At 37.5% G+C, this 12,437-nt stretch overlaps 1 protein-coding gene across 6 annotated transcripts; it reads right to left on the bottom strand.

Moving 5' to 3' along the window:
- Window positions 1-547: 547 nt before the first annotated feature.
- LOC137249776 (uncharacterized) lies at window positions 548-8,084 on the bottom strand. Of its 6 annotated transcripts, none has more exons than XM_067781671.1 (7): window positions 8,049-8,083; window positions 7,567-7,992; window positions 7,121-7,498; window positions 6,882-7,050; window positions 6,167-6,695; window positions 5,440-5,909; window positions 548-936 (listed from the first exon to the last, which is right to left on the bottom strand). In XM_067781671.1, the coding sequence occupies exons 5-7, from the start codon at window positions 6,238-6,240 to the stop codon at window positions 932-934; spliced, it is 549 nt and encodes a 182-aa protein (XP_067637772.1). In that variant the 5' UTR covers window positions 6,241-6,695; window positions 6,882-7,050; window positions 7,121-7,498; window positions 7,567-7,992; window positions 8,049-8,083; the 3' UTR covers window positions 548-931. The 6 variants fall into 6 exon arrangements, 5 of the variants coding, with proteins under 5 accessions (XP_067637772.1, XP_067637768.1, XP_067637769.1 ...); XM_067781667.1 differs by lacking the exon at window positions 548-936 and adding an exon at window positions 4,834-5,370 and having other exon boundaries at window positions 8,049-8,084; XM_067781668.1 differs by lacking the exon at window positions 548-936 and adding an exon at window positions 4,834-5,370 and having other exon boundaries at window positions 6,167-6,610.
- Window positions 8,085-12,437: the final 4,353 nt, after the last annotated feature.

Below are 12,437 nucleotides of genomic sequence, written 5' to 3' on the forward strand. Positions count from 1 at the left end.
CCTTTCGTTTTGCGGATATGTTTAGATATAAGTTTTTTTATTAACTTTTAAAATAAATCCATTTTTAACTGCTGGCCGTTCAAACTCTGAACCCTATTGTATATTCTTACGATTTCAATGAGAATGATTTCCCACACTCTGAGCACGAGTATGGTCGCTCGCCGGTATGCATACGTATATGGCGCTTTAGCTTAGATGAAGTTGTAAAATCTGTGAATTAACGATCAGTAAAATGAATATCATTTACAATCACAGGCTTATAAACCTTTACCCTTGTTGCAGAAATTGCACGTATATTTTCGTTTGGGTTTTGGCGGCTGCTGAATTTTAGTGGCCAAATTTTGCTTTAATTTAGCCTCCTCCTCCTTTAAGGCTGTCATATTTCGCTCCCGCGTTTCTGGATCTTCGTCTTTGTGCGTAGTTAAATGCGTACGTAACTCCGTAAAGTGAGGAAAAGTTGATGGGCAAAACTCACATCTATGAATATTTTTGCCCAGATGTGTACGTAAATGCGACAGCACTGGATCGCTTACAGCAAAGGTGCATTCGCAGTATTCGCATTTGTATGGTTTTCCACCGGTATGAGTACGTATATGACGGCGTAGATTTAGAGCGTAGGTAAAGCTTTTTTTTTTAAAAGCTTGTTGTCGCTGAAGTTTCACTGCCTTTTTGAGCGCTTTGAAAGCTTATGTGTGATGATGCATCATCACCACCCAAAGAACTATTAGACTGATCTTCGCAATTTTCCTCTAGTATAGTAGATGGTCTGAGAAGTCTCACCATTTTCAAAGATGAAGTTTGTAAAGTGGTATCGCCCACTATTGTGGAGTCCCACATTTTAGATGGCGCTTCAATATCTTCTAGTAGTGTTACATCAATACTTTTTAAAGGAGTTTCATTATTTATTTATTTATTTTTATTTATTTCAATATTAATCTAGAAAATACAAAAAATTTTCACACAGATTACAAGAAGAAAAAGCATCTAAAAAAATAACAACCATTATTATTTTAACTTAAAAACTAATTAGCTAAGAAAAAGTTCATTTAATCTTTGTTTAAATACTTCCTTCGTAGAGGAAAAATCAAGATTTCCAGGGTTCATAAGCGAATTAAATTCTTTCAAAGCTCTAAAAATCGGAGCATTAGTTGCGTAATTAGTTCTAACAAAGTCCATTATTAAGTCGAACACAAAAGTGAGGGACAGCATGGACCGTCGAGTATCTAAGGACTTTAAGCTAATAAGCAAACAACGACTCCTATAAGGGGGAATCGGGTCTCTGAAGTTTAATGACCGCAACGCAAAGCGGACAAACACTTTTTGAACTCGCTCAAGCCTCTTAATATGACAAACATAGTATGGTCTCCAGATAAAAACAGCGTATTCTAATTTGGAACGTACAAGCGAGGTGTACAGCAATTTTAAAGTGTAGGGATCAGAAAAGTCAGAGCCAAAACGTCTAATGAATGCAAGTGTTGAATATGCCTTTGCAATTACGTAGCTCAAATGTCTGTGAAACAGAAATTTGGAATCGAATACAACACCTAGATCGATAATTTCGCTTAAAGTGGATAGTGGAAGCCCATCAATATTGTAAGATGTAGGCAGAAGACAGCGAGACTTAGAGTAGGAGACATGTGAGCATTTTTTAATATTTAAATTTAGTTTATTTCGTTTACACCAAATCGCGACATTATCTAAATCAGATTGGAGATTCGACACGTCCTCCTTACTTGTAATTGACGTATACAACTTTAAATCATCAGCATACAAAAGAAAATTAGTGTACTTGAAACAACTGGATATATCATTTATGAAGATAATGAAAAGGAGTGGACCCAATATGCTACCCTGAGGAACTCCAGACTTCGCAATGAACGAATCCGATGAGAACCCATCAACAACAACCTTACATTTACGACACGAAAGATAGGATTCAAACCAATTTAAAAGGGTGGAGTGAAATCCTAGAGCTCTAAGTTTCAATATTAAAATTTTGTGACTTACTTTGTCAAAAGCTTTTGAAAAGTCTGTGTATACAGTATCAACTTGAAGTCGGTTTTGAAACGCTGAGATGCAATATTCCGAAAACACTGCCACATTTGTGACCGTTGAACGACCTTTTACGAAACCATGCTGTTCAATGGAGATAAACCTATTTACTGCAAAATAAATCTTATTTTTTACAATAGTCTCAAATAATTTTGATACGGAGGATATATTAGCGATTGGTCTATAATTGGCAATATTATTCTTGTTGCCACTTTTAAATACTGGATTAATAGAGCCTACCTTCCAGGCATCAATGAACTGACCCCGCTCTAGTGATTTATTGAACAGAAGCAGCAGAGGGCCAGCGAACGCAGAACAACTTTTAAAAAGATATGATGACAACCCATCAACATCAGTATTTGTAGATGTCTTCAGCTGTCGGATCCCTTCTTCAACATCATCAAGCGTTAAAGTTAATGATCCAAGATTTACTGGGGAACCAATGGTCGCGAAAAACTCCGCATTCACGTCAGTGTCAGCTTCGAAATTAGACTTAAAGAACTGGGCAAAGAGATTAGCAGCCTCAGCAGTAGACTGGGCTTGAGCATCATTGAGATAAACCACAGACGGAATACTTGAGCAAGATTTTCTGGAGTTGACATACCTCCAAAATGAGCTAGAACTATATTTTATATCCGATTCAAACTTACGAATATAACTACGCTTAAGATCCTTGTTCAAAAAATTAAATTGCTTTGAATAACGTAAATATATCTCTTATGAGTCACAGAATTTGACAGCTTGAACTTCTTGAAATATTTATTTCTCAAATTTTTAAGTTTTAACAGCTCTTTGGTGTGCCAAGGAACTTTGTATCTGTATTTTTTAAGAACAGGGATATGTGCTTTGCAAATTTCCTTAATCTTATGCTTAAAAATTTCATAACAGTTGGAGACTTCAACATGGGAAAATAATGTAATCCAGTCAATGGAATCAACTGCAAAATTTACCATATAAGCATCCATATTTCTAAAGCGATAACTGATAGATTCATCAACGGCACAAATAGAACTAAACTAATAGAATTCTATCTTTAAAATTAACGGTACATGGTGAATACCAGGAGTGGAAAGAGGATCAAGGCACTCAGAAATTGCATAATTTACGTTATCATTAACAAAAATTAAGTCTAAGATACGAGATAGTTGATTAGAAAAGATATTTATCTGAGTAAGACCGCAACTCATTAGATTATCTATCAAATAAATTCGGGTATGCTGCTGACATTATTAGCAAAAAGCTGATTACAATCATCAATATAGGACCAATCAATATTTCCCAGATTGAAGTCACCAAGAACACAAATACAGTCATGATCATGAAGATTAAATGCAATGTCCCGAATATTATCTACATGTGCTCTATAAAGCACATCATCACTAGAAGGAGGTATGTACGAAGCACAAATAGTGATATTTGAAACGCCTTTAACTGACACACATAGCTGATCCAAGAGTGTATCATTATTGTCTAACATAACCAGTGAGGAGCGGTATTTCCTTTTGACTGCGATTAAAACACCTCCACCTCTACTATGACCAGTTTTAGTATAATCACGGTCCTTCCGAAACACATTGTAGAGATTAGTATCAAAGTATTCACTGTCGTAAAAGCTCTCGTTTAGCCAAGTTTCAACGAGTACGAAAATATCATAATCTAGGTTTGAGCTCAATGCGAATAGCAGCTTAGACTTAGTTCTCAACCCCGAAACGTTTTGAAAACATATTTTCAACTTCTTAGGAGCGGTCAACTTCTTGGGACCAGTTACACTAGCGGGATTAGTTACATTAACGGGATTAGTTATCGCTGCCGGAGCGATGCACCTTCTTGTTGAAAAAAACGGAATGGACGAATTTTCACAAATTCAGGCCATATAGCTGGATCAAGCACCTTATCAACGGAACATTCAGAAACACCCAGTTTGAAGTTAACTTTACTAAATTTGTCAAGGGAAATATCTTTCTTCACCAGAGTATGGCAGAGTAATAAACTAGTCTCAATTTTAGCACGACTTGAGACATAGGCCAAGATATCAGCTTCCTTAACACTTGGCGCGAATGACGATATATGCAGATATTTAAAAACGGGAACAACTTTTAATTCATTATTATTTGAATTACCCCCAACAATGGGCTTATTTCGCTTTCTGCGATTATTTTTCGCAACGATTTCCCACTGGGGTACTTGGCGCTCAGAAGATTGATTAAACCCAGCATCGCGAGGCGCAGCGACCGCGGCAAAGCTAGGGATAGTAGCTTCACTTGATTTGCCTTTAGCATTTTTGTTTGCATGTATGCGAGGCGTAGGCGTAGTCGTAGCAGAGCCTTCTAACGCAGCAATGGATATAGCTGCAGGTACAGCATTTGCAGAGGGAGAAGGCAAACCAGCATTATGACTTGTTCTGTTGTTGTTTTTGTTTAAATTTAATTCCAATTCTCTTAATTGCACATTCTTTGTTGTGCTTGAATTGGTTGGTTTGACACTCACAGCTTTCTCAGTAGCAGAATCATTGATTATGGGCTGTATTAACAATTTACCCACAATGTTACTTAGATTTTTAATTTCAGAAGTTTTTGCTGAGAGAACAGAGTCTTTATTCTCCAACTTAGAGCGCAGAACACAAATTTCAGCAGTAAGATCATCCGATTTCTGCATTAAAAAATTATTTTCGTCATGAAGTGCATTGACACTCGACAGAATGCGAGCATTTTCGCGTCTCACTTCAGCAAGTTCATCGGCTAGCAGTGCTAATTGATGATTGTTTTTGTTTGCACTAACACTTTCATCACAATTATTATTAACAGATGGTAGAACAGACAGAGGTTGTTGGTGCGTAGATAAGCGCCTCTCAGCAGAGCAAGCTTTACAAAAAAAAGGTTTGTCAGAAGCCAGCAAAAAGTCCAGGTCACTCTGCAACAAACCAACACACTCAAGGTGAAAAATCTCTTTACACAGACTGCACTGCACCGTCGGCTTCCCACGATTCACCTTATGTCCGCAACTGCACGGCATGTCAGCCTGTTAGCTACACTTTTTGGTAATTTAACTACAATGCACGGAATTCGGAATATTTAAAGATATATTGATTTATTCGTATTGAAATACCAGCCTTATTGTTTTATCATGTTAACGATTATCCAAAAGACAAATAAATGTGCATTAACACGATTTAAACACTACAAACTCATTAGGTTAGATAAATATACGGAGCAAATTGAGAACACGTCCGAACAAGGCGGCGTCAATTTTTTTCCTGTACGCATAAGTCATGCAATAGACGTTGCAGTGATTGTGCTTCTTCATCTATTTCTTGTAGTTCTAAGATTATATTATTAAATTTATACCACGCAATCTTATCAACTTTCAATATGTTGTATATTCACTTACCTTGTTTACAAGGGATTTTAAAATAGTTTCCATCGGCGCTGCGCTTTTTAGCATCTTCTTTAAACATATCCTTGTTCTCGCTATGTATGTACTTAAATAGTGTGCTGTTAGGATCGGATGCTGTTTTATCACACATTTTTTCCAAAGCCATAAAACTTTCATCAGACGTACGTTGCTGTTGGCATTCAAATATAGTTTCGTCACAAGATGCCTTAGTTGAAAAATTATAAGGAATCCTCTTTATAGTGTTTGCATTGTTGGATTTATTTTCATCCTCCATTTCAAATGGTTTGTTCATTGCATTTCCGCTAACAGCAACGTTACTTTCGTGTTGATCCACATTCGCTACATGAGGAGCTGCGCGTGCTTCTAGCAAAGTTTGTAGATCCTCCTCTAAATCCAAGCTAAAGCGTTGGCAATATACCGGCTCTTTAGCAGGCGTTGTAGCCTTTCTAAATGTGTTCGTGAATCTAGAAAAAAATTTTGAAGATATTGTTTGTATTAATTTTTAATAATAGGTATATATTACCATGCTAAAGTGATTTATCTTTTTAAAAGTAAAGTAATAAAGTTCTACAAGCTAGTAGCTACTTTTTAGTCAAAGATTTGGAAAAATTTCATGTTCTTATATAGTAAGCCAATTTACTCTACCGTATATAAAACATCCACTCGAATGGCTCATCATAAACAAGCATGCAATTTTAATGATATATTTATAAGCATTTACCGTTGCATGACAAGTAATTTCTTGACTTTTGCACGCCAAGCTTTATTTGCTTGAAATTTTTCCAATCCAGACATTTGTATTCAGGAAAATTGAAAAAGAGCAACAAACATCCAAGTTATATTTTGTTGAACCACAGCAGACAAGGCGCGGTAATCTTCCAGGGTTTTCGTTACGAAATATCTTTTCCAGATAAGCTTATACCACTTGAGCACGCTACGTTGTGTTATTATTTTATCCAATAGTTTCTTAATGGTTGCCCCATCATTTGAAATTGTAGCCTTACCACTGGAATCAACAATATGCTTGTCCATATTACGTGAACCCAATGTAGTGCGTACAGCGTCCACAATTGAATGCGAGGTATTGATGTTGGATATGATGAATATTTTTTACATAAAAACTCATGTACCCAATACAAGTTCAGGCATACCGCCGATAACACACCTTTTAAACGACGTTGTGTGTCCAAATCACGTTCTTCAACAAACGTTGGATCATGTATGGGATGCGGCCAAAGTGGACAGCCCATCTATATTTGGGAATATAAGAAATAATTTGGTGTGAACAATTGGTGCCAGTTAACCCTCTGAAAAAGCGACTGACGCGCCTTTTTGAACGGACATAACCGTTTAAACGGTTAAGCACCAATTAAGTAAGAAGGAAAAAATTTGATTTATTCGAGTTTAAATACTTAAGTGGGATAGCTGAAACTTACATGATGTTTATCACCGCAATGCGCACAATTTGTATTAACATTTGGTCCAGTTGGTATACCGAATTTTTCTTCCGCATTGCCTTTATCTGAGATCTTGCTTTTTACAATACCCATAGGCTGTAGCGTATAGGTATCACAACCAGTGCATTGAAATACCATTCATTGTTTGCTGTGTTCATAATATAAAGATATGGTAAGTAATTGGATTGTGGTAAAAGGCCAAAATGCTGTATACCAACCTCATGCTATATTTACACTTCGCTTGACTACTATGCATACGCACAAATACGCGTATATAAAAATTGGCAGAAATGCTCAAAAGTGGCTCAATATATTTTCCATAACGATTAGAGTGCGTTTCAATGCAATGCAATAGTATACGCAATCCCATCTCATGGCAGCATTTCATACGCAAAGGCACAGAACTATATTTGGCATTGCAGGCTTCAGGCGTATTGCCTGCCAGCACAGCCATATCATTCGCAGTTACAAGTAATGAACCCCCACTCGTCAGTGATTGTATAGCGCCATCCAGAAAGCGATTTGGACAACCATAAGGATCTAGGTCTATAACATCGAAACGCTTCTCATATGAAGTTGAAAGGTACATGAGAGTCCTATTGCGAATTTTATTATTGATTATTACAGTTAAATCACTAGCTATTGATTCGTATATCAAACCTACATTGCATCCCCTTCGCTTGGCACAATTAAATGTTCCACTCCATTGTGTCGCATATTTACGCTAATGGAATCTACTGCCACCTTAGATAGATCATTTGCAACAATTTCACGCACGGCTGCTACTTCTTTTGCATAACTTATGCTACGTAAACTTGTTGCAGCAAGCGCTTCCAATATTCGCAGTCCATCGTCGTATTTTACACCACCAGCCGTGTATGGTTTCTTGTCATTAGCATTGCTTGCTTTCCTTTGTATTTTGTGGATTTTTATGCGCCGCCGCTTCCCGCTCTCTTATCAACCGCTTTGAGTATACATTAAGTACTGAAATACTTAAATCACGATTAAATTCGTGTACTGGATTGTAGAATACGGCCCCGCCGGCAATAATTTCGGTAGTGCTTTCTTTGATCACACGTTCGGGTGCGATCTGTTAATTCATAAAATTTAGGGCGATTTTGTTAATAACGCGAAACATATATTTACCTTATTTTCAGATATTTCCTCAACTTCCATTTTGGCTTTAAACTGCTGTGCATCCAAGTTTTTGTTATCAGCTGTTCGGGGGTGGCATACGCTGGCTGCAGCTTTCGTTGAACAGTGAATCGTGGAAACTGTTTCAACAGAAGAAATATTTAAGCATTAAAGATGCACAACACTGTTTTTTTATAAATCAACGATGATAGCCAGCCTTGGGAGGTTGTTGCTGCTGCTATCGTGGCCTTGCATTACCCGGTTGCTGTTGTGGTGTATACCTTGGTATAACTGGATGTGGCGTCATTGCCCCACCTGGTCCAGTTGATGCGGACCACGAACAACAACCACCACGACCTACACTGTTTGGGATCACTTTGCTGCTGCAAACACACCTCCGTCACAATAATTAATGGAGACCATGGAGGGGTATCTCAACAAGAGAGGCTATTTTATTGCACACATAGCCGTTTTTTTACACCGAATTTTCTAATCTTTTTTTTTCAATTTTGGATAATAAATCTTAATGGTAACAAGAATTTTTTTCTTGTATGTATGTGGAAATCAAAATTTACTATTCTGCATTAGAATTGCTCACGATTATTTATACTATGCTATTACATATTTCACTTTCTTTCTTTATAAACATGCACACATTGATATGAGTTTTTTTTGCTAAAACACACTTTAGTAGACCAAAAAATATTAAAGAATGCGTATATTAATTTCTGCAAAATGTAAATCACGCAAATTGAAAAAATTTTCCACTTTTTTTTTTTTTTGGTTTGGGTTTGTTGGCCAGAGACTTTGTCTCCACACGCCAGGTTTTTCCTCCTGCTTTATGATTTGCGTTTAGTTTCTGCACGAGAATGCAGACTTTGATGGTTGGATTCTTTTTGGTATAATCTTCCTGCTACACGAACATGTAGATAGATATAACTTCCATGTATTTATGATGAACAGCAATGTTTGTAAAACGTATTTGCCTTAATTGCAAAATGTCGGGAACAATGTTGCCATATTTCATTTAAATGGTGTCTTATTTGGTTTTGGTGCATTAATTCGCGTATTTTTATTTTTATTATTATTATTATATATATTTTTTTGTTATTGGGAGTTTAGGATGTGTATTTGAAATGTGGTGGACGGTACTAGCATCTTTGGTATACCAGCGGTTTGCTGGCGATACGAGTGTTTGATAATTGTGCAGATGTTTTTTCTGTTTTTCTTTTCAATTTTTAAAAACGTTTATTTCAAAAAGTGACTTTTGCTTTGGTAAAAAAGTCTGCAAGCTGAGTGATCTTATTTGGATCAAACCCCTGGAAAACTTGTTCAAAGCTGGTACACTCTGTAAAAATTTTTAGTCCTGTGCGAGCGTATTCTAGAAGTCTACACTCAAAGGTTATGTGGATATAGTTGTTGATGTGTCCACATGCACATGCGTTAGAATCTGTTATGCCTACTTTTTGTAAGTAAGCACCGTCATATGTGCATCCCACGAGAACTCTGTTTAGAGTTTTTATTTGTTTAGGCGTTAAATTGCAATTACGAAACCATGTTTTGTTTGGTCTGTTAGGAAAAAGCATGGAGAAAAGGATTTGTTTGTCTCTGGCGTAATTTATGGTTTCTTCGTACCATGTGTCCATTATTTGATTTTTTATGTTTCTGAGGGCTTCTTCTTTAGATAATTTGACTAGTTTTATGTTATCACAGTTTAGCGCGTTTTTTGCGAGTGTGTCTGCCTTTTCATTCCCTATAATGCCTTTATGACTGGGGGTCCAGATTATGTCTACTTTGTCGAAGTTTGTCTCCTGTATAAGTTCATGTATTTTCAAGATGTAACAGTTTTGTGTGCGGTCTTTGGAGAGGAGTTGGCACGCCCCTAGGCTGTCAGTGAAGATTGCGATGTTCCTGTATTGTTTGTCTCTAGCCTGTTTTAATGCCATATATATCGCTACAATTTCTCCAAAGCACGAAGAGGATTTGAGTTTGAAGAATGATTCGGCTTCGTCAGTATGATTATATATTCCACAGCCTGTGGCTGTGGTGCCAACAGATGCATCTGTGAAAAATATGCTGTAGTTGTACGTTACGTACTGGTTTAGAATGCTGGCATATATAGCTTTTATTGTGATTGAGGGCAGGTTAGACTTTATGTCGGGTAGTGTTGACATTGTTACTCTAAGGTTGGGAGAGAGTACAGATGTGTCTACCATTTCAAGCCTGTCGAAAATTTCTTTGTATTCGTTGTATGTTTGGCTATAGCTAGATTTTACGTTAGGCTGATTGGCTAGAAGTTGCATGAAATTGGGGTCTCGAGAAACAATGTTAACTATTTCTTTAGCCGTGAGCCATTTCCCTCTTTCAGTAGGTGGGAGTTCGTTTGAAATTGCATATATAAGTTGCACTGGGGTTGCGGGGGTTAGGCCTAATCCTCTCCGAAGGAAGCTGTTTTGGTACGTTTGAATTTTTTTGTTTATTGTTTTGGCGCAATGGGATGTGGACGTTCTGCAATACTCAATTTTGCTACGTACTATGGCTTTGTAGTAGTTTAGTGCTACTTGAGGGTGCAGCCCGGACTTGATGGACGTTATTGATTTAAAGAGGTTAGAGTTTTTCCTGGATTGCTTTATTACATCCTCGTAGTGCTCACTAACAGCTAGGGATGCACTTATGCTTCGTCCTACAAATTTAATTACTCGTACCTGTTGAAGGGGTCTATTTTGATATGTGATGTCAAAGATGGATTTCGAACTTAGGCTTAAGGCCATGACATTCGTTTTTTCCGGGTTGAACGATAAGTTTAGTTGTTGACAACAGCTTGCGAACTCATTGAGTTTAGCTTGCAAGTTATTTGAAGCTTGTTCAAGGTTGTGGTGGAACGACATTATAATGAAGTCGTCAGCGAATTGGAACAGTTTGGTGTTGGAGTCTTCAATGGTAGGTTTTTAGTATATATATTAAAAAGACACGGGGACAGACAGCTTCCCTGTGGAAGACCGTCGTTCGTTGTGATTTTTTCTTTTCTTAACTGAAGATTCCTATAGGCCAGAAAGTTTGTGATCCAACAGATATATTGATCGTGGATGTTGGTTTGTTCCAGAATGGTTTTGAGTTGTTTTATGCTAACGCAGTTGTACGCGTTGCTGATGTCGGTTGAACAGATGAGGACTTTAAAACCTCTACTTTTGAGTATTGCAGCGTCGTGCAAGATGTAATTAATACAGACTGTTGCGGATTTGTTTTTCCGATATGCAAAGGTGTGCTTGGGGAGTATTTTATCTTCCTCTAGCAGGTTGGAAATTCTGTCTTTAATGCATAGATTTATGCATTTGATAAAGACGGGTATGAGGGCTATGGGCCTGAAGTTGTTCAGCTCACTTAGATCCTTTCCTTTCTTAGGGATCGGGACTATCTTGGTGGTACGCCACTTTTCAGGGATGTTGTTAGTTAGGAAAACGTTATTAAGTACTGTTCTGATGTTGTTGAGTGTTGGATCCGGTAAGGCTCTCAACATGGCATATGTTATTCCGTCAACTCCACCGGCAGATTTCTTTTTCATTTTCAGCAGAATGGATTTTAGTTCATCAAAGCTGATTGCAAGCGAATTTTCTGGGATTGTTTCACTGTTGATTGGCATTGTTTCGGAGATGGGTACTTGGTCCTTTAGGATTTGAAGGTAATCCTTGTCATTGTCTGGGGACCATTCAAATTTGTTCGAGTTTTTGAAATCTCCTCTCAATGCCTTTACAAATCTCCAGGCATCTTTTGTTGTTGGGTTTTCATTGAGTTCTTTAATTTTGAATTCGAAGCTTTCAGCTTTGGATTTTTTGACATCTTTTTTCAGCCCTTTTTTGGTGTCCTGAAGAATTTGAAAGTTTTCCGGGGAGGGTTGACGTTTCACTTTTTGATAGGCAATTTTAAGGAATCGATAACTTTTTGCCACGGTTTCGTTCCACCAGACTTTGGGCGATTTATTTTCTTTGATGACATACGTTGCAGCTTTAATTTCCTGGTTGAATTTATGGTGGATATCGTCAATGTCCGGTTCTATTTCCATTTGTTTGAGATTTTCCATGAGCTTTTTGTTGGAGCGGAACTTTATGTCGGACATTTTGATTGCGACAGTTTCAATGATGATTGGAAAGTGGTGACTCCCTCCCAACCTGACATTGTCTACTTTCCATTTAAAGGGTATGCTGCAGCTGGAAAACGATAGGTCTAGAACTGATCCTGTGTTTGAAGTTAAGTCTGTTTGGAACGTGGGCGAACCGTCATTTAGACATAAAAAGTTATGCTCGTCTATTATGTTGTGTAGGTTATTGCCTCTGCATGTTTGTGTTGAGTCTCTCCAGATCCTAGCTCTGGCATTGAAGTCGCCGAGTATTAGTACATTTTCCT

This window comes from Eurosta solidaginis, chromosome 4 (genome assembly GCF_040869045.1).
Source record: "Eurosta solidaginis isolate ZX-2024a chromosome 4, ASM4086904v1, whole genome shotgun sequence".
In the NCBI taxonomy this organism is placed as follows: Eukaryota; Metazoa; Arthropoda; class Insecta; order Diptera; family Tephritidae; genus Eurosta; species Eurosta solidaginis.

Coding starts and splice junctions, on each gene's coding strand:
- LOC137249776 (XM_067781667.1), bottom strand. CDS start 6,240: ATGTCTGGATTGGAAAAATTTCAAGCAAATAAAGCTTGGCGTGCAAAA. Junction 5,910..6,166: donor AAATTACTTGTCATGCAACG/GTAAATGCTTAT, acceptor ATTTTTTTCTAG/ATTCACGAACACATTTAGAA. Junction 5,371..5,439: donor TAAAATCCCTTGTAAACAAG/GTAAGTGAATAT, acceptor ATATAATCTTAG/AACTACAAGAAATAGATGAA.